This window comes from Labrus mixtus, chromosome 20 (genome assembly GCF_963584025.1).
Source record: "Labrus mixtus chromosome 20, fLabMix1.1, whole genome shotgun sequence".
NCBI lineage: Eukaryota > Metazoa > Chordata > Actinopteri > Labriformes > Labridae > Labrus > Labrus mixtus.
In genome coordinates, this window is record NC_083631.1 from 3,405,845 (window position 1) to 3,428,691 (window position 22,847).

The 22,847-nt window shown below is 40.9% G+C and overlaps 1 protein-coding gene across 5 annotated transcripts in view; it reads left to right on the forward strand.

Annotated features, from left to right (window-relative positions):
* LOC132954245 (brain-specific angiogenesis inhibitor 1-associated protein 2-like) overlaps positions 1-22,847 on the forward strand; it is a 66,398-nt gene that overhangs the window by 33,642 nt on the left and 9,909 nt on the right. For all 5 annotated transcript variants that reach the window (XM_061026762.1, XM_061026763.1, XM_061026764.1 and 2 more), the window contains exons 4-7: positions 5,811-5,872; positions 7,894-7,965; positions 12,314-12,451; positions 20,745-20,897. In XM_061026762.1, coding sequence (XP_060882745.1) covers positions 5,811-5,872; positions 7,894-7,965; positions 12,314-12,451; positions 20,745-20,897 — 425 coding nt within the window. The remainder of the gene's footprint in view (positions 1-5,810; positions 5,873-7,893; positions 7,966-12,313; positions 12,452-20,744; positions 20,898-22,847) is intronic.

Below are 22,847 nucleotides of genomic sequence, written 5' to 3' on the forward strand. Positions count from 1 at the left end.
GCATTTGCTACACTCTATCCAATGACGGTTTGCTACTAGGTTAGTTATGTAACATCCATGAACAGTATTCAGAACACCTGAAGCGGAATGACACACATTGTTATTGTCCCAATCATGGCATGCCTCCTGTCCAATCAAATGACTTGGTCTAACCCAACTGTTGTATAATGCAATTTGAGGGCCTTTCAATGGTTAAAGTTTGGAGAACCACTAGTTTCTATATTGTAGAATATCCAAGTGGATCCACACTGTACAGTTGCAGCTCCTTGCTGTTATAAAACAAGTTGTGTTGTCGAGGCTTTTTGGAGCAGCGGCTTAAAAAGAGGCCAGGATTTTGGCTCACTGATACCAGATGGTTGGATTTGCTACATAACGTCTTATCCAGTAGACAAAGCGGGACAAGCTACCTGAGACTTCTTAGGGTGAATGACAAGATGATTTTCCACTGTAGGGTACCCTGCCCCACTTTGCTTCCATCTCTCCTGTAAAGTCTTCATTATGGCCTAAATGCATGACACCGTTGGTTAGTGTACAAACTTATATTGGGCTAGTAGGTTGAACAGCTGTGATGACATAACTCCTCACTTTGGTAACGTGTAAAATATATGTCAATAGTTTTCTCCAGTGAGAAGAAACAGGAAAAGTAGGAGACCAGTTCAATCCATTTCCTTAAAAAAATGACAAGATGTGTGTGTGGAGAGAGAGAGAGATAGTAACACACATAAGGCCTCCCTATCTTTTGGATTAAAGGGAGTGTACTCACACATGTGCACACATAAAACACACACACGGCCACCCAGACTCTCAGCTATTATCTACGTCTAGCACATTATCCAGCAACCCCATTATTATGCTTGCCCACTTGTTTGTTTCTCTTGTGACTTAGCATGCTAGGTAGGCAGGTATTAACATCCCTGTACTGTCACACACTGTCACATCGTGCACATACACACATTGTACACAGACCCCCCCCCCCCCCCCCCCCTCTCCCCCTTCCCCAGGTGAGGAGTACTCCACTTTCCTCCCCCAGGGGAAGTGTGTATGCTAATGGGTGGAGATCTTTTTGAAACAGTGTTTCATAACACAACACTTTGCAGCCGCTGCACCCTCATCTTGCAACTTCTCCCATAGCAACGACCCTAGCATTATCCTGCTACCATGACAACCCGTAGTGAATCCAGCTTGACCTTCACCAGTGATTCAGTGTCTCTCCATCCACCTCCATTCCCTCCCTCCATCTCTGTCTCTCTTGTTCTCTCTGTTTAATATTGCAAACTCTCACTTTTTTTTTTCCTGCTCCGTAGCCCACATTCTGTTATTCAGTGTTTTTTTTTTTGTTTTTTTTCATCTTCTTCTCTCTACCTGTGTGGGTGTATCATCACTTCTGTTACACAAGCAGTCAATAAATCTACACAAGCTGATGTCATACTTCAGGGGGGGACAGTGTGTCCGTATGCATCCATAGTGCTGTGTCCATGTCTCTGACTCAGTGCTTTAAGTTAGCAGGCATGTGGCTGCTTGTTGTTGCAGAGCTGCAGGTGCAGATCAACCTGAGCTCACCTCCTCACAAAGGAACTATTGTTTTCTCTCAGTCAGGGAAACAGGCAGGGCTAAAGCCAGCTCGGTCATATTGGTAACAACAAGTCTTTACAGTAAAGGCTTGAGTGTGTGCACATGTGTGCGGCTGTGTGTCACTGTGGACACTGTGTCTGTCATGTCACTTTTAGCTGGTATGCGGATATCCTGGTCGGGCTGACAGCTCCTCCACTAAACCTCGCAGGTTGTGTCATGCCAGCTGCCAGAGATCTCCTGTTCGAAACAATAACGTTGCACAAACACATTCAAAATTCTCCACATTATGCCTCTTTATTGATTTTTGATTGAATCCCCACCGTTAGCTGCCCCTGAAGACTGCAGTCCAATTTTCTGTTACTGCTGTTGTGTGATATGATATGAAGTTGCCATGGTAACTATTTGCATCTCCGAAGTGTGATTTTTTTTTTTTCTCTCTCTCTCTCTCTCTCTCTCTCTACGCTTTGGCATCGTCCATTGTGCAGTAATGAAACTGCAGATGACAAGATGAGAGCGGCGCAGTTTCATTCATTCTTTACCTCTCTGGCTTCGTACAAACCCCTTGTCCTACTGCCAGATGATGTGTGTGTCTGTCTGTCTGTGTGTGTGAGAGTCCGCGGTACACTGATGGCTGCTCATTTGTTAATTGATCCAGCTAGTTGAAGCGGCCAACAGAATGCCGGGGTTTCTAAGCCTGACGAGCTGTGATCAGGGATGAGTATCTGTAAGCAGCTTAGCAGGCCTGCTGGGAACTGACAGGACGCTTTGGCCCGCTTTTAGGATCCTGTGAGACACACCATTAGCGGGCAGGTTGCACCACAGCACAAAAGACCCGAGTGTCATGGGTATACAGGAGTTTTTTTAGGGGCAATGGCTGCACTGACTGCAGAATGAAGAAGAACAGAAAATCCCCTTCTACTCTCTGATTTGTTTCTTCGTCTATTATGAGGCACCCCACTTTTATGTTTGTGGTGAGGTCAGTGAAAGGTGTTTGAAAATAATTTGTGAGTGGTTGTGATTCATTTCAGTTTTACTTGTTAGGACCTTTTGTACAAACCTAAAGCCAATGTGCTTCACAGACAATAAAAACAAACATAAATCAGAACAACACAAACAAAACAGAAGATACAGAGTATGAGAGTAGTTTATTGTTGAGGTACTATTTTCTCCTTTTACATGTTTTTGATAGCAGCACATTAACCTTTGGTATATGGTTCATAACACCAGAATGATGTAGCTGTAAGCAGATTTAACAATGCATTGGTGAACAACTCACTCCTATTGGCAGCTGCACAGTAAGTATAGGCCGGTTTATGAACAGAAGATTAAAGACAACATAATAAAAATTCATAACTTGTTCTGATTGGAGGATTTTTCATTTAATTATACAATCATTTAGATTACTGTTCTTCAGTAAAGAGTCGTTGTGTTTTATCTGTTAACAACACATGATGTCACATGGATTATTTTACGGGGGGGTGGTGGTATCAGTTACCAAATACTCACCTGCTTTCTCTGGACTATATCCATGATATAACCAATAACCTTCACATGTGTGTACTTAAAGAACTAGTTCAAAACCTGTAGTTGATGCAAACTAAATGGTAAGAAAGGCTGAGATAGATTGAGTCTTTTAGAAGATTTAAAACTGCATCACGCTCTCTGAAACCTTGCAGAACATGTGTTGCAAGTTGCCATCCTGTTTTCATCCTGTCAAACTGTGAGACATCCGCACTGATGACAAATGTTTGTCATAGTATTCCAAACAAAGAACACACAGTATGTTTTATAGGAACAAATGATGTAGTGTTTCCCCTACCATTATATTAGGGGGGCGGCCCCAGGCACATATTTTTCTTTTTTCTTTTTTTTTTTTTGTTGGGCTTTTTGTGCCTTGATTGTAGAGATAGGATAGTGGATAGTCGGAAATCAGGGAAAGGAGTCATTTAAGGATACCTTTCCTTTAAAAGTAATGCATGAACACCAAGATTCCTTCAAGTGTTTGTGTCGGCGTTTCTCTCTCCCCCCCCCCCCCCCCCCCAACACTGTAAACCTAGGGGAAACACTGTGATGGATGGTTTCAATTTATCGAAACTGATATTTTTTTACTTAAGTGTGTATCATATGCAGAGGTTGCTGATATCTACCAACATGAATTTCATTGACTAAAAAATGGTTCAATCATTTATTGAAAAGCGTCTGCTAAGTGAATTGTAGAATAATCAATTCAAAGCGTCCCTGCTTCCAGCAGCATTAGAGTGTGATATAAAACAGTGTTGTTGTTTTTTAAATGGGGGTCCTCATCCCCGGTCAGTTTCCAGAGGGCCCTAGGGGGGTCCAGGAAGCTTGGAGTGAAGAGGGAGGAAAATGGGACAAAAATCAAAATCAACTAATAATACTATGTGGCACAATAACATTGTAATGTTTTGCAATGATTTCAACGTAATAAAATTGAATTTCACTTTAAAAAAAACAAAACTCATCAGAGTGGAACAGCTACGTCTCATAGCATAAAAAAATATGCAGAAGTAGCAACAGAGTCTGCTGTGCGACACTATAATGAGAATGTTTGCCTTTCTATCAATGCTGCGTTTAGTTTGATGGCATCACAATGTCAACACAAGAGCGGTGAACAACATACTGACAAACAGAAAACGTAATGCAGCCGTTTAATTACATTTAGGGAGATCTTAGGCAGGAGAAACTCTGGGTGAAGTTCAAGTGAAAAATGTGGCTGTTAGCGTTCACACATACAACTCCTCCTGAGTTTTTTTTTTTTTTTTTCTTCAGGAGTTTTCTGCAAGTGTGAAAGCCGTATTTGCTTCCTATTTGCTTCTCCAGCATGCTGCATTAAATACATGAAAGAAAAGAGTTTCAAACTGTGTAACCTTTCAATCACCTCTTAATAAATGTTTTCCTGAAAAAATAATTACATATTGCATTTCTCGCTTTTACACTCCAAGCCTGCTTCACCGCTTTAATGTCCCCTTTTTATTTTTCATTCGGAGTATTAAAAACAGCTCCTTCACGGCCTCTTCAGTGTCATCTGTCTGTAGCAATTTGCAATGTACGTGCTGTCTGCCGAGACGGAGACCACTCCAAAGCCCCTTTTTGCTGAAACGTTTGCACTGAAACCACTTTTTTCTCGAGCTCTTATATTTCACTGAGGTGAGGTGTAAACACTCTCATTATACTCTCACTTACAGGTTAGCTTTAGAAGAGGACACAACAGGAGGCGTGCAGAGTTAGGAGGAACATTTGGACAAACTCTCAGCTCAAGTGTTCTCCTCATACTCTGTCACAAATATCTAGAAGTACTTCCTCCTCCATTAGAAATAGTGCTTTATATACATTTAATGGTAGTATCTCGTCTGAGTTACAAAGTATAGTCGATACAAGCCATAATGATACAGTCTGAATCCGTCTTTTCACCAGGCCACAGTTAAATGAGTAATATTTGGCACAAATAAAGCTTGGGGGCTTTGGACCATTTGGTCATGAAAATGTATGTATGTGTGTCTCATTGTTCTGTACATGCAGCTCTGACACTTGTCTTTCCACCAGGTCTTTATATGTATTTGTGTCCTTCGCTCAACGTAGCTCTTTGTGTTCCTTTTTCTTGACAATGCACTGCACATTCAGAAGAGGCAGCCTGTAGGTATATATGAAAATATAAAACACTCTCACTAGATGCATGACCTTATCTCCTTATCCTTTTTTTTAATTTCCTTTTTGTGTGGACACTTTACTTTTTGTTTTAGATGTATGTTTTTTTTTTTTTTTTAGTTCTCTCTCTATATATATTGCCTTTATTCAGGTTCACCAAAGAAAGGCAGTATGCTTTATCTCCACGAGACATAAACTTACACGCCTGAAGAAAAATAATTTAAAGCATTTTGTGTCCTCCATTTTTTTCGTGCTTGTCATCATTGTTTCATTTTCTCTGGTTTTTTTTCCTGTTATCTTGTACCAAAAAGGAAACTTTCATCATGTTCTTCGTTGTCCTAGTTATAAGTCACTTGTCCTGTATGTTTGTGTCTTGTGCATGAGCTTCTGCACGCCGGGTTGGGGGGGGGGGGGTCTCGGTCTCTGTTTCTCTCTTGTTTCCTCCTTTTAATCTCTGCTCCCCTAACTTCTCTCCCCTCTCTGTTTCTCTTTGCTATAGGAGATATTGTGCTGTTGAGTGTTGTTCATGCACCTTTCTCTCTCTCCCTCTCTCTCTCTCTCTCTCTGTGCAGGGGATGTGCTGTTCCAGATGGCTGAGGTCCACAGACAGATCCAAGTGCAGCTAGAGGAGATGGTTGGTATTCTGAGCTCAAGGTTGTTGTTTTTGCTGTGTGGTTCGACTTTGCAGCTCTGTCAAAAAAAACGAGTAACATTTTAATATTTCAGCTTTATTAGTTCAGACAAGGCAATAAGTTATTGCAGCCATGTCACATTTTATCATTATTTTTAATAGTTTGCTTTATTTTTTTATTTTATAAGAAAAGTTTTTAAAGTAGAATCAAAAATATAAAACACGACTTGGTTATGCTAATAGAAAATGATTGATTAAAACACAATTGACAAAGAAAACAACAAAAATAAATACAGATTAGACATAAATATGAGTGTCCAACAGGAATGACTGAAATATTAAATCTACTATGAGGAATTTTTAACTGGTTATGAAACACACTGATTTTGATCGTGTTGCCTTTTAATGACCTACAGGGACAAATGAGATCATATCTGAGAAGATTGGCTATTTCCATGTAGTTATTTCTAATGCCTGGAACTGCTGGTAGGGGGTAGGTGTCAGACAAAGTGAGCGTGCGAAACAGACTTTGTTTTACTAATTCCATGCAAAGATTCTCGATGAATGATACATTTAAATCAACAGATCACTTTTTCACCTTACTGTAAATAGTAGTTTCAAAGTCTATCTAGGTAGAATGGCCTCTGCCCCATTTCAACAGAGCGCCCAGGTTGTCCTCTTTTAGCACTTCACAGCGAGAAGTGATTACAGCTTTTCTGCATGTTGTAGAACAATAGCACATTTTCATTTGTGTCTTTGTTACATGACGCTCCACAACAAACCTGACACAGATCTGTCGGTTAGCTGCGGAGCCTCTGTGGGCAGTGAAAGGAATCCACTATAATTAAATGAACATGGACTCCTATTGAACGAACAGACCTGCTGAGAGCGTATAAATCCAAACTGCCAACACGGAAGGTGACGCGGGAGTTAATTGAGTTGTAAAGAATTATAGGTAATGTGCTTGTATGACAGTGTTTAGTGCGAGTGCAATCAAGTGGATGGTAACTGGAGCCGGCTGTCCTTGTGTAGTTGTTTTAAGTCTTATCAATCCTTCGCCCATACTCACTGTCCATGTAATCCCTTCTGTTCTGCATGCTGATCCTTTCAGTGTTAGCAACTCAGCACGAGTTTAATCTTAGAAATCTGGAGCAGTACTCAAAGTTCTCAGTCTGCAAAAAAGAAAACGCTCGAACCACTTTGAGCTGAATAAGCTCATTCAAAAGATAATTTTCTCCATCTCAGATTATTTAAAGTACAATGTATCATTTTTGAGCTCGCTGGGATGATGCTTATTAAACACGTTCAAATACATGTTGAAGTTGTTGCATTAAAGGTCATGTATTAGCCTCCTTTTCAACAAGTTTAAATGGGTCCTAGAGCTCCCCCAAAACATGTCTATGAAGATTCTTGCTAAGAACCCAAACCGATCCTGTATTTTAGCATGCTTATAAGCCCCTCTATGTCACCTCTGCTCAGAACAGGCTGTTTCTGTGTCTGTAGCTTTAAATGCAAATGAGCTGTGTTCCACAACACCCCTCTCTAAAAGTGGGTGTGGCTGGGGCATTCTTGCACCATGCTCTATTGTTTACAGTGAGAAGGCAGACTCATAGCTGTTTAGGAAAACAATGGAAAATCAGTTATATTTTAGGCAGTTAAAATCCTATTATCAGCAGTGGAAGTAAATCTCAGCAAAGTGCAGATTGAGTATTTTATTCTGGTATTCTCTTCCTTAGACGCATCACATTTACAACCGAGTGACTGATTATTGTGTCATATTATTGCACTGAATCTGTGACAGTGATTAGCAAGCTGAGAGGGGCTTCACATGCCAGGAATTTGTTGGTAAAACATTTATTCAGTAACTGCGTAAATGAAGATAACACATCATTGGTCAATTGAATACTCCAAGTGAATGTGGAAGTCTTCGACTTTAAATGCCACACCAAGCAGCATCCATTATGGATTTTGTGCAATAACTCTTGTTCATGTTTTCCCTATATGTGTCCATGCTTCCTCCTCAGTTGAAATCGTTCCACAATGAGCTGCTCTCCGAGCTGGAGAAGAAGGTGGAGCTGGACGCCCGTTATCTGACTGTGAGTATCTGATTGGCTCTTTCTCCCCCAAAAGCCCAAGGACAGCCATCGGTCCAATAAACACACACACACACACACACACACACACACCACTTTTTGTCTCATTGTAGTGCTTTTTTTATTACGTTGCATCAGCTGTTACATAACAGAGATGGAGGTGAAGATGTGTCTCAACATCTGGATCAAAGTCTTTCTCTGAGACAATTAGAGGATGTGACTGTGGAAGAACAGAACCGCTTTGAAATAACATTTTGTGTCTACTAACCCGTCAAAGGGGGGTGACTGATTACGATAAAAACCCTCTCTCCGAGTGTGTGTGTGCGTGTAAGTGTGTGTAAGCACTGTGGATCTGGTCTACATGTGATATCTTTAGAATGAGTGGGTTGCAAGCTGAGTGTAGAGCAGCACTGCTGTGCGTCGATTTGGGGGGGGGATGGGATAACATTCCCATTATTGTATTATAATGTTGTTGGGAACAAGATACAAGCTACCGTGGCTCACAGTTTCTGAATCTCTCACACACACACTGAATGCAATATTTCCATTAAAATTAAATGACACTTTTGGCTCTTGATTAAACAGAGGGGACTTATCAGTAGAATCAGATGTTGTCATGGCAGGTCTAAAAGAAACATCTTCTAAATGTGTTTCCTCTTCCAGCTGATATATAGATACAGATTTGTAAATGTAATGCTTCGGGCATATATGAAGATACATAAACTATTTCCCGACATTTCCCTGCTGTCGACGCATCTCTGAGGTTTTTAACATCTATTACATTTAATGAGTTCCCTTCAGATCCGCTGCAGTGATAATAGCAGCCATTTTGCCTCGGATTTTGTGAATTAATCATCTGAAATTTTTTATCTTTGTTCAAAAAGACTCAGAGGGGTGCTCGCTGGGTTCTAAGACTTGAACTGTGTGTGTGTGTGTGTGTGTGTGTGTGTGTGTGTGTGTGTGTGTGTGTGTGTGTGTGTGTGTGTGTGTGAGTGTGAGTGTGTGTGTGTGTCTCTCTGTGTTCTCTCTGTGTCTGCATCTCTCTCCGTCTCTTGTCTGATATAATGGGTTCCCCGGGGTTTTACAACTGTTCGTTTATTACACAGAGGTCAGAGTTTGGGCATGAATAATCAGAGGTAGGAATAAACAAGGTACAAAAACTCGATTGCTAAACTTGAACAGTGCTTGAGAAAAACAGGCTCGATACTTTAGCTGCAATGCAATTTAAGGGGATTAGTAGATTACGTTAATTTCTCATCATTATGTGCTGCTTTCCCAACAACAAGATGGATTTAACCCTAAATGGTATGTAGTCATGGGACTATAACAAGCATAACAGACTTTAATCACAGGGGGGGCATTTTTCTGAGACATCATGCTCGGGGGGGGGGGGGAGCTCAAATGTCGTCACCGTGTCTAGCGTCTTTGTTCTAGTTTGTTCGTCCTAAACATCTCAAATCTGACAAGATTAGATAGTTTAACTGATCACTGATTGATCCTAAACTACAAAGATGATAAATACTTAAAATCCAGAGAGACACCAGTCACATTTATAATGAAAAAAAACTGTTTTTGAACCAATTAGCTTCTTTCAGGACAAGGCTAATGTTAGCTTTCAGCAACTTTCCTAGCTTACTTTTACGTTCGAGAATGACGGAAACATGAGGAAGAGCGTATATACAGTACATTTCTGATATTAATGGATTGTCTTTGCCTTCTGAGTGGCTCTTAAACCACGCTTATCTGGCGTAACATGAGGATGTAAAGAACATCCTTTTTAAAGATAATGATGCTAGTTTTGATGCTGAGGTCCTTTGAGTGTTTCGAGAAAGCCAGTAGAAAGCCTTCCAAAGAGCTTAAGGATACTTTTTTGATCTAAGTACATTTTAGAGTCTTTTATTCTGTACTTTTTATTTCGTAAAGAAGTCAATTCAGTGCTTTTACCTCGAGCATTTGTGCCTGATTGTGTCTACTTTTGGCCCCTCCCTGTGTGAAATATACATTGACAGCCAACAGAAGAGATTAGCGATTAATAGGAGCATTTGTGTCCATGGTGAGACTTTCGAAGTATTCCAAAGTTCATCTGATGTCCTCTCAGTTTTAAGTCAGATCAATCAATCAGATTTAATCACTTTAATTATCTGTCTGCAGCAGTGGCCAGGGACTGAGATTTGAGCACTGGCACTGGCGACAACAAGCTTGTTGCCTTGTTAATTAGGAGGAACAATCCAGCTCGGTGAGGCACATGCCAGAGATATTATCTTGTTTACACAATGTGACCCCGCAAACCAAAACCAAAAGTTTTTCACAATACATAACAATCGTTCCGCTGTGTGATCGATGCGCCGGGGACTTTCCTCTGGGGAGTCTCTGCAGAAAAAACGGAGGGAGTTAAAGTGTAGATATGGGTAACGGAGCAGCCCATATCGGTTCGACTCGCTATACCTCAAAGACAAGATGGGAGTTAAAGGATGAGTCATTTATTGTTGTTGAGTTTCAAAGACATCAGTGCAGAGGCATGTTTTGTTCCATTCTGTGTGGAAACTTATCAGACAAGTATAATATTTCCGAGGCGCTCTTGACTTTGAAAAAGAATCAACAGTGGATACGCTTTAAAAGTAAGATTCCAGCGTGTGATTGATGTGTGGTTATAGTTGTTTCCAGTCCAGCTCAGACCCACAAAATTACTGTAACACCACTCATCTCTGTTATGAAATCCAAACAGAGCATGTGTCATCCTGCTCGTCTTCCAGTGACAACAAACAGCCTCTTCTTTCCAGCCTCTTTTTTTTACAGCTTAACAGCACCTAAAGGATACCTGCAACCTTGTCGTCTTCTGCAAATGTGGGTGGTGAACCCTCATGAAGGAGCTCTGTTCCCAATTTAGCCTCATACTGAAACCACACGAGCTTTGTCACACCGGACACGGTTACTATAGCAACAGAGCTGGTACAATCCGGAAACAAAGTTGTTGCTCTCAACAAATAAATAATTAAAAGAGCAAATTAAATGAATAAATAGATCAAATCTGGCAGTGAACGGACGAGGGAAGGCGCTTAAATTTTGCATGCAACCATGTTCCTTTCACTAGATTAGGAAAATCTCTTCTCAAGATTGGAAATAGAAGACAGTTAAACAGATGTGTAACCTGGAAGGCAAATAATCAGAGGAAGAATTGCAAAGAATTCTGTTGATTTTTCGCTTTAATTAGACTAACAAGACATTGCTCTCAGATGTCAGAGTTTTTCTCAAACGCACCATTGAGATGTTCTCCAATCAGTCCCTGCCTGCATCTGCTGTGCTGCACAAAAATGGGTGAAATAAATTAGGTTTGAAATCCTTTTTTGGATGATAACAATGAAATCAAGCTTCTTTTTTTTTTTTTTTTTTCACAAAAAAGCTTCTAAAGCTATCAGACGTAGAGAATTTTCAGTGTTTTTGCTGTAATGCTGAAATTACGAGAAACAAAAGCACCCATGTTTGCAGATTTTTAGTTTACTTGTAATGACATTAAAGTAATGGAAACAAGTCTGACCCTTTAAGTGTGCACCTAAATAAATAAAAATCAATGAATAAATACAAAACTCTGGTTATATAAGGTCTTGATTTTGAACCAGAACTTGTATCATATCAGACTTTAACTTCATAATTATAAAAGGTAAACTTGTGAGACTTAATTAAAGTCAGAATGAATGCTTTAAGTGTTTTTTATCATGATTAATCGCATGCTATTTTGTGCCTTTGTGCGTGTCGTAGATAAACCTCCACAGTGTCTCCCTGTAGTCACAGTGATGGAAAGAATGACACTGCTGAATCTCTGAATGTCTCATTTTACATTTAACTCCCAGACAGCTCAGCTGATGAGTCCAAAGCAACATCCACAATGACATCAAACTTTTTACTTTTGTGACCTTTTTCATACCTTTGATCTACCAGATACTTTTTTTCAAAATAAAAGCAGGGTTCAATCCAAACAGCATGTAACGTAGTCTAAGCTTAAGACAGTATACAAATTCAAAATAAAAACCTAACAATTTTTACTTTTTGAGTGAATTAATGGGAATTTCAAAGGTGATTAATCGCGATTAACTGTTGAAATTTAGCGATTCATCGTAAATAAATTGTAATTATTTATTATTTAACAGCCCTGGTGAAAACATGTTAGTGCAAGGTAATTTGTCATGCTGTGTTGAAAATATTTTAATTCATTAGTTGTTTGTAAGGAAGTAATTAGCATGAAAAACTTTGAAAAGATAGTTTGTGCCTTACCTCTGTGCCTCTTTCACCCACCCAGGTGTCTTCATTAGTTGTCCTAATTTTGTGTTTGTGCTCTGCCTGTCGCCCCTCGTAGGCTGCCCTGAAGAAATACCAGATGGAAAACAAGAATAAAGGGGAGAGTCTGGAGAAGTGCCAGGGCGAGCTGAAGAAGCTGCGCAGGAAGAGCCAGGGCAGCAAGAACCCCTCCAAGTACGGCGAGAAGGAGATGCAGGTGAGATTGGAGCGACTTAATTTGCCCAAAGCCGGGTAACTATGACTTCCTGCTCCTGGAAATGAACATAATGAACAACCATCAAAGTAGGCCAAAGGACATTTCATTTGATGTTGTACTGTAAAACAGTACAAAACACTGTAAGAGAAAAAAAAAAGATGGAGGACATTAAATTATTTGTCTGAAGCCATTTCAGAGCACTGCTGTACTTGGTTTGAACAGATCCTTCCTGTATGTGGGTGACTGGACTGGAGTGTGATGAGTCTTGGTGCGATATAATGACTTCATTTATTTTTTTTCATAAAGTAAAAGAGAACTCACAAAACAGCAAGGATGGATGGGGGTGGAGGCAGTGGCGACGAGGTGCCCTGAGTGGGAAGGCAAATAGAAGAGGTTTGATTATGAAGTGTGAGCCTTTGCCAAGCTTTCGTACATCTAAACACACACACACACACACACACACACACACACACACACACACACACACACACACACACACACACACACACACACACACACACACACACACAGCAGGAGGATAGACACATGTGTGGAGGATAATAAGTCGGCATCACTGATTGATGTACTGGAGGAGTGGACAATCACTTCCTCCACCATCTCAGCGCATGGCTTTTATCAGGGATTTGACAGAGTGAGTAAAGTTTGTGTGTACGCCAGAAAAACAGCTGACTCGTTATTAAGAGAGAGTATATATGATGTCTAGTGATGGACCTCAAACACAGACATTTGAAATAAAAGCTGAAAGCAGCATTCAGGAGCAATATTTAAGATATCTACTGAATTAATTCATAATATGACCTTACTATATCATCAGACATTAAGGAAACATGCTATGTTGAAGTGCTGGCTTTTTTGACAACAATGCAGCAAGTTTCGATTCCGATCCAGAATGGTCTGTATTTGTTTTGTCCAGAGATGGTAGGCTACATGGCCGTTTTGGACGCCCCTCGGTTTGCCAGGCAAACGGCAAACCAACAGGTGTTCCAGCGATGAAAGCGGGCAAGCAAACTGGTTCAGATAAAACTGAATCTACCTGACCTAAAAAATGTGGTAAAACTAGGATAAGAGAGGTGAGGGCGCAGAACGGTTTCAAGACCGACGCAGAGCTGCAGCTGAACCGTGGATGTATAATGAGCTAATCACTGAAGCTTCAGTGTCCGTTTAATAGCAACCACCTCTTAGGAAGAGCGGGCTGGGGGAGACCGCTTTCTCCAATGTTTTGAATTTGGACTGCAGTACCCATTTTGAACACTAGGGGTCAGAGTTACATATTGCTCCTTTAATTATGGACACATGTACTGTAAAGTAGTTTCTAGTATGTAAATGTTAAGATAAACCTTTATGGATCTCAAAACATTTTCAGTATTTTCAGCTGCGATAAGATGCCAAAAAAGGAAAGAACACACTGTGCACACACGCTTGAACACAGAAAGAAACTGTTACAGAATCGCTACTGTTGCGTATGTTGGATAAACATCCAAAGAGAAAACAAGATACATTTCACACAGTGCAGAAAAACGGTTCTGCATGGAATTGCACGAAGTTGGAAGTTGATATATTATTGCTCATAAGTAACAGAGTGAATTTAATTTCAGTCTGTGTGTGTGTGTGTTCTGTTTTGCTCCACTGGGAGAAGGAACAGCTTGAAGAGTCTTAACTGCAGAAGGAAGGATGATTTATGATGTGGCTTAGGGTTGTGTTTCTAAGACTTGAATTTGACACAAAGGCCAGTATGAACAGTCGGGGGCAGTATATCCAGTTTTTGGAATCTAACTGAAAACAGTCTTGTTTTGGTAACGCTGGTTATAGGATTACACGGCACACAGATTTCTTGCAACAACTTTTTTACGAGTAACTTCTTATGTTATTAAGTTTAAGTCACCAGGAGTGTGACGGCTGATATTCACAACCTGTCATCATGTTTGTGTGTCAAACAAGCAGTCACAGGATCCTCTGAGGGAACAAGGCAGTGTTTGCTTTGGCCGGCATTGTGTTTGTGCGATCGTTTCCATAGCAGAGCGACCTCAGACGGAGCAGCTCAAGTAACATAATGAGCTGGAATTAACTTATGGTGTTGGACATCATTTAATTAGATTTCTTTCACATTTAGTTTACCTTCACTCGATATGGCAGGCGGAGCACTGACGGTGTTCTTTTCCAAGTAGACACAGAAGCACCATCTCTGAATTAAATCCCTGTTATAGGCCCTTCACCGTGGTGTTTTTTTTTTTTTTTTTAACAGACTTTTTATTAGGTTAGTCCTGCAGCAAGTGCTACTGTCAAACTGAGAGGAAGAAGAAAAAAAATGACACAGCAGAAAATGGCGATAGTGTGCCTGCTGTTCCTTCCCAAAGGTTTCAATGGAAACTGAAAGTCAGGCCGCCTGCAGGGTGTGGAAAGGAAACTCTAACAGGTCAAGGCTTGCAGGGTAATTGCTGAGCTGCTGTTGGTCTTCCTGTGAACCATGACAGAATCAAATTGATAACTGGACCAGTAGCAGGATTCAACCGATACTTAAAGCTGTATCTTTAGAGTTCATTGGGAATGAAAAAAAATAAAATAAAATTCAGCTCAGATTACAAAAAAAAAATCACCTGAACAGTCACACATACACACAAACATCTGTCTCTTCCTCTCTGTCACTGCTGGATTGATGTGATGGCTGTGACACGTGGAGTTTGTTCCGCTGTGTCAGGGATACCACGATGAGGAGTCGTCACATGTGAAGTGTCATTCAAGAGGCTTCAAAGCCGGCAGTGTGTGTGCAGCAGTGTAGTGTAGTGTTTTTGTTGCATGGCTTAGGATGGGAGGAGTGTTTCTGTGCACAAAGCCAGTAAATCTTAGCAGAAAATGGCGAGTTGGAGCACGTCTCCGTCTGACTGCCTTAAGTGCTGCATTATTAGGTGTCTGTTAGGTTTCCATTATATCATAGAGCATAATTTGGTAAACAGAAACTGGATTGCAGGGATGTGTCAACACCAATCAACTAAAGCTTTCTACAAAAATTGAAAAGGATTGAGTTATGAATTTTGATTAAGGATGAACATGCTTTTTTTTAAATATCTATTCAAGGCCCTTGAGGCCTGCATTGTTCATTGGACCACATTTTGCTGCAAAGCTTGGTCTAAAGAAGTAAATGAAATGACTTATTCATTAAATTTCATTTTAAAAAATGCAGATTTAAATGCGTATTTGGTGTCCTTTAAGGCCTGTTATTTTTTTGGTGGTTCAGAAAGTGGGGGTTGGGACCCTCTGGGGGGGGTCACGATGCACTCACAGGGTGGTCCCGAGATGCCTTCCAAAAAACAAATAACAATTTGGAATGACTTAAAAATTGCATATTTTGCCCATTATTGTGAAATGATATACAAAAAAGGTTGTCCAATTAAAAATAAAACCAGAGTCCTTAGGTGATATTTGTGCTGAAATGAAAGTCATGTGTAATGTAACTTAGTAACATAGTGCAACAATGTAGGTGTCTGTTGCTCTTTGTAAATACATATACACACAGATACACTTTAATATTATTATTTATACGACACGTGTTATACATAGTTACGCGCGTAGCTGACCTGATTGACAGGCGGGCACGATGTAACTTGTCGTTGAGAGGCTTAAAACTCAGCTCCACCTCTCAACCTGTCGCTAGGTTGACTGAAAGTTAAAGGCTGAGACAGGATTTCCAGCATGGTGGCTACTGCCGATGAGCCTCTGAAGTCCTCTGCAGTAACAGATGGCTGACAACATTCAGGCTTCGTCCATTAATATTATCAGTCTATGTTTGCAAAGCTTTGTCGAAAAAAAGTCAGTATTATCAAGTTTGATTAAGGCTAAAAGTATAGATCTAGTTCCACATGTGGTGCTCATTAAGCTTGTAAATGTTCCTTAGACTATATTGTGCGGTGTTAAGCGCTGCAAAATGAAAGCTTTTTAAATGTTGTTTAGGGCAGTAACTAAAGGACACAAGGGTATTACAAATAAAAACAGCTTATCTAATGAAATATGCAATGCTGCTTAATTAACACAAAACATCTCATTTGCAGTTTTTAAATTGTATCCAAGTCGTGCTCCTAGAAGAGGTACCAAAGGCATAGCCTAATTTAAAGTTTGATTTCTTATTTGCTCAAATTTGAAGTTTGGAATGAAGGAGACAAAAGAGAAAAAAGTCAGGGGTTCTTCCTCCTTTCATCATTTGAGTACCGTGATTGTAATATTTTATATATTTTTGCCAATTTCTAGGAGTTTGTGTGCAAAAGTAAGGGAACTATTTAAATAGGTGGATCTGAGTCCGTATGACGGATCAATTGGGCCCATCTGCGCGGAGAAGCGAACTCATCAGGCTCTGGACTCATGACGGTACAGACAGTTAGCAGCGACGCAGGAAAATCAATCTCCCTTTCTCATTTCCAGCCTGCTCACTTCCACTGATCACATCAGGGCTGTGGGCGTGCGAGGGAAAAGTCAACTCGTTTGTGCCGGAGTTCCCCCTGGGAGGGCAACGACACGCACAGACGAGAGAGAGAGAGAGAGAGACCTGCACTACTTCAACACCTGTGCTTCACAATGACAAACATCCATCTAGAGAGGCTTAGAAAGTGACCCTCTGCAGACATCCCAGAGTGTTTGATTTGATTTTTCCGATGGAGAAGGCTTCCTACGGTCAATAAGAGGCGGAACAGAAAGTACAAGCACAAAGTCTCTAAGTCGAGCCTGCCATTCCCCCCTCCTCCTCCTCCTCCTCCTCATCCTCCTCCACCACATCTGTGTTACTTTAACGGATGAGAAGCACCAACTTTTTTTTCTTTATCTCCTCTCCTTTTCATTAAAAAGTAAAGCATGTCTGAGAGGAGTCTGGCAGTGGACGCAGATGGCTGTTGAATTCCATTGATCCCCATCTCTGTCTCCCTCACTTTCTTTTTCCGTCCCACTCCTCTGTCTGAAGGAGGAACGACAGAGTAAGAGAGAGACACTTTTATTTTGCCGTCTCATCATTGGGTGAAGCACACGTCCCCCCTCCCTCCCTCCCTCTGCCAAAATGCTAATCAGCTCATTATGTAGTTCAATGGAGTAGTCTTAAGGTATTGCAGAGAGAGGGGGGTGGGTTTCATCTAGATGAACTCCTTTTGCAATGCATATACGTAGGCTGTTTTAATAAGAGCCGGGGCAGAGCTGGTGAAAGAGAGTTCAGAATGAATGTCTCCAGAAGATGTTAGATAAGCTTGAGGGGATTCTTTAGCTCGGAGTCATAAAATTGAAGAAAAAAAAAAAAAAAAAAAAAAAGAAGAAGATTCCAAACTTGAGCTGCTGATCCGTAAAGATGCAGGAAGAAAAGATAATGTTGACGTGCAAGTGCAGCAGATAAACACTGACAAACACTAACACAGCAGCAGATTCAGGCGGGTACTGTATTGTGTTGGCGCTTTCTGTTGTGCCCTGGAGCGTCACAGTACAGTTTGTTTGCTTGCAAGAGGGTGCTCATGATGAAGGAAGAGAAGAGCATGGCCGAGACGATGCTTTAGAATCCCCACAGGGAGGAGTGAAGCGGTTTGGTTGTGAATCCTCTTGTATGCATAGCTTTTGGGAGGGAGTAAATCTCTCCATTCCCACTGCGTTTAATCACTGTAACCATTAGTTTATCAGTGCAACAACCAAAAAAAGTGCATGAAAATGAAATGCAGGTTTGGGCTGGTGCATAAGGGGATTTGCAGTCATCGTAAGTTCAGTCGGACCTGCGTTGACGTGCAGCGGGTTTCATTTATATTCCTAACCTTTGCAAAACAAGTCATTCCAGCTGTGATGTAACCTGAGGTCGCTCAGATATAATAGAGGTTGATGTCTGCCCGGGCTTTTCCCACTGCGCTCATTGTCTTGGGTTACTTTGGTGACCTTTTGAATACTGGTAGAATTGGGCCATGTGGATTTTGACAAGAGGCGTAAATGCTATCCCTTGTTTGAGGTGATTTTCCTCAATCATTTCGTGTAACACCGTGTGCCTCGAAAAGCAACAGAATGAGCCGGGTTTCCAAGTGCTTTAATTTGAGCTTAAGATGTACAGAAAGAACAGAATAATGTCAGGCTCTCCTCATCCTGTCTCCTGCATGATTTGACACCTCGTCTCTGATGGTGTTGTTGGAGCTCTTCCAGCGCTAATGCAAAAAAGCCAGTAACTCAAAATGTTTATGCTCATTATCATTAAGCCAACCTGAAATGTCCCCCCCCCCCCCCCCCCCACCCCCACCATACTTCCCATGAACTAAACCCTTCAGCTGTCGGCAGCGGGGAAGTAGTGTGCTCTGGTGGTTGCTAAATGAAATGCATCTGCACTCCACAGGAACTTCCATTTGGCTGAAGGCGGGAACTCTAACTTCACAGACTTCATTAGCCCGTGTGGGATTAATTGTGAAACTTTAGAAAAATGTCTGATGCTTTGGGACTGCATTTGATGAACTATTAGTCACACCGCAGCTGTGACGACAACAACATGGATTATGACTTTTTTTTTTCACCTCTCATTTGGCGGAAATTGAAAGGCAAGAAACAACACAGTAATCCACTTAAACTTAAATGCAAGTCTAGAAATGTTTTCACCATGTAGTGCTGAAAATGTCAGGGAAATTTATATTTGTCTTTTATGTCAATCCGTGACATATAAAGGATGAGGCGACTGTAATGTTTTACAAGATATCCTAGAAGCAGAGTCCAGGAGATTTCATGTACATCTCACTGAAAACTTCAGGAAATTATCAGGAGTTCTGTAGATTTATGAATACAGCATTGCAAAGAGGGGAATTGGAGAAAAAGAAAGTGAAAATAAAGCATATTTGTTAATAGCCATGTGTTTTTAAATGTGTCTAATACATGAAACACATCAATAAGACAACTCAAACCAGCCGATACCCCAAAGAAAAGTTCACTTTGGATCAAACCATTAGATGTAAATATAACACTCTTATCTAGGTCAGTATTTATCAGCAGATGTGTCAGTATTTAAGCCATGAAACCGGATGAAGTCGACCTACTTCATGAGTACAGCATCTCAAACTTTCAGCTTCTGACCTGCACACAGTGCTGATTGTGAATACAATGTGTAGGCACACACTCACAACGGCCCCCTGAATGCCACTTCCTCTTCAAAATAAGACTCCCTGTAGCTTCTCACTACTCTTACTGACCATTGTGTGTGTGTTTATGTGTCATCAAGGAACTGTGGGAACATTGCCCTCTGGCATTTCCTAATTTTAGAAGGCTAGTGCTTAGACAAAGTGATAATGCTAAAGCTATATGCCCCTTCCTCCTTTTCTTCTGTACCTGTTAAACACACATTACGACACCTGTTATGTCTTATTTCAGGTGTATTTGCCTTGTCTTATGAGTATGATGAACTCTTACCACAAAGTTGCACTTTACCACTGAGTGTTCCAGTCGAGCTGTGCAGTGATTGCTGGCGGCTGTGGCTCGGTGGTAGAGTCGTCGTCTCTCAACTGGAAGGTCTGTGATTCGATCCTTGAGCAACACATTTAACCCCAAGTTGCTCCCGCTGCTTTTGCGGCAGCCTATGAATGTGTATGAATGGATTAGTTACTACTGATACACACTTCACATCAGTGTGTGAATGTGTAGGTGTGACCTGCGGTGTTAAAGCGCTTTGAGTAGTCAGAAGACTAGAAAAGCGCTATATGAGTTAAGTCCATTTATTATTTATCATGATTATTACTATAATCATGATAAATGGAAACTATTTGCTCTTACAGAAGTATGGTTTCATGCAATTGTGAATGTGACGCATGGTGCCTTAAAAAAAATGTTTGAACCAAAACAGTTGAGAGCGAAAGGGAGAGAGCACTGTCTAAATTGCACAAATTTTGTTAGCATGTATTTGTACAATATAGACAGTGTGCAAGAGTCTGTCTGTATTTTTCAGCCTAGGACTTTCCAGACAAGTATCTATATTGTATTTTTTTTTTTTTACTGGAATTGTATCAAAGTTTACATTTCTGGTATTGTGACAAACCATAGTGGCATTTGGTATTTTTTCCAAAGCAATAAAAGTCTTGCAGTGCACCTGTAACCACAACTTATATTTCAATATGTCAGCTTTAAACGGCCAAAGTTTGGCATAAGAAATAGAATATATCACTCACTGCAAAGCATATTTAAAAGGAACAGCAGCATTTTGTGGATTTCATATAGACCTCTGTAGCTAATGTGTCATACCAGAGTGTGTGTGTCAGTTGTTAAAAGAAGTCCATTTGTCATTGTGTTTTCCTATCAGTTTGTGGAGACCATCAGCAGTAAGCAGACTGAGCTGGACTCCTTCATCGCTGAGGGATACAAGACAGCTTTGTCTGAGGAGCGTCGCAGGTACTGCTTCCTGGTGGACCGCCAGTGTGCCGTGGCCAAGAACAGCAGCGCCTACCATGGCAAGGTAAGTCCAAGTGTTGCTAGATAGCTGAAAATATTTGCTTTCAAGTTAAGGATATGAAGTATTTGAGGTTTGGTCGAGGTTTGCAGAAGCCCATAACATCACCAGGAACTTAAAAAAAGAAAAACATGGGGACATTGGCCGTATTTCAAAATAAAACAACATATTTGATAAGCAAAGACATAAACACTTATTTAAGCCTTCACCACTTCCATGCTAAATGTACTTGTAGTAAGCTAACATTAACTTTAGCCATAGAAGTCCACGTTGAGTCAACCAAAACAACACAAAACATCAGGCAGAGGACAGGGTCAGTCACCACCTCACATGTACGGAGGCCCATAAGTGATGACTGAGCTGCATTACTTTTGTATCTATATTTAACTTTTTAGGAAGCAGCTGCTGACTCTAGCTTTAAAGTCATTGACGAAGGAAGGAACATTTTTCATCTGAAATAAGCCGACCTGTTCAAACTTTGGCTTCATTCAGATCTAATGGAGGCTTTATTCCAAATGATGATAGAGAAAATAATGTTTTTAGAACGCCTTATAGAGGCAGATCTGATATTCTAATCAGAATAAGTAGCTCAATCATCAAGCCCTTGCTTTCAATAGCAACTTAAAGCAGCCTGTTCTGCTCTGATCTCAGTATTGTTCTTAAAGGCATACAGCAGAGCTTGTTAGGGGGATTTATAAACCATAACGTATTCTCTTTATGCTATGGTGTTGATTCTAGCCTACTATTCCTCATCTGTCATGTTTGATTTGAATCTCTATGTTGTACACCATTGTTCAGTCAAAAGAGGATAGTAGGAGATATATATATAATTCAAAGTCGCATTAGCTTTGACCGCTCATAGGGGCCTCTTCATTTTAAAAATTAATTAAGACTGAAGACGATGCCCAGCTGACAGGCGTGTATGAGACTGTAATCCATCATTGCACCTCTGAGCGTCCGGCCAACTTCTCGTGAAGAGAACTGCCTCGTTTTCTCGCTCTCTGCATGAAAGCAATAAATTGGAGAAGGTGTCAAAGCGCTGGATGTAGAGAGAGACGGATTGAATCAAAGGTCTGAACAGACGTATTGTTTTACCGGCAACTGGAGAATTTTCATAACACCTGCTTGTTATTCTCACTTTGCTGTTGACATTTGAAGCAAAGAACATTAAAATAGAAAGAAATATCCCTAAATAATATATCATCAAAGGCAGTAGAGTGTTATTTACCAGGATTATGACCCAATTATTAGCTTGGTCTTTGTGTTTGTTTACGTCAGTTGTGTGTCTGATGTGTAACAAATGTATGCCTATCCATTACCCATGAATTTGATATTCTCAGGTAATAGAGTACATCAGTCTCCTAGGTTGTGTGTGTGTGTGTGTGTGTGTGTGTGTGTGTGTGTGTGTGTGTGTGTGTGTGTGTGTGTGTGTGTGTGTGTGTGTGTGTGTGTGTGTGTGTGTGTGTGTGTGTGTGTGTGTGTGTGTGTGTGTGTGTGTGTGTGTGTGTGTGTGTGTGTGTGTGTGTGTGTGTGTGTGTGTGTGTGTGTGTGTGTGTGTGTGTGTGTGTGTGTGTGTGTGTGTGTGTGTGTGTGTGTGTGTGTGTGTGTGTGTGTGTGTGTGTGTGTGTGTGTGTGTGTGTGTGTGTGTGTGTGTGTGTGTGTGTGTGTGTGTGTGTGTGTGTGTGTGTGTGGTGGTAGGAGGAGTGGGGGGTGGACTGTGCCGCAGCTTCCCTTTGCAACATGGAGTCTAGTCATTAATCAGGATGGGGGTGTGCGTGGGAAGAGTTCACCTTCAGCAAACTGAACAACCCTCTCCCAGAGGGTACCTAGTGTGTTTGTGTGCGTGTGTATACTGAGAGAGAGAAAAATAAAAAAAAATGCAAATGACTGCAGACAAAGGGACCATGCATGCAGTTTGTGTTTGCATGTGTGTGCAGATGTGTAATGTTGTACACG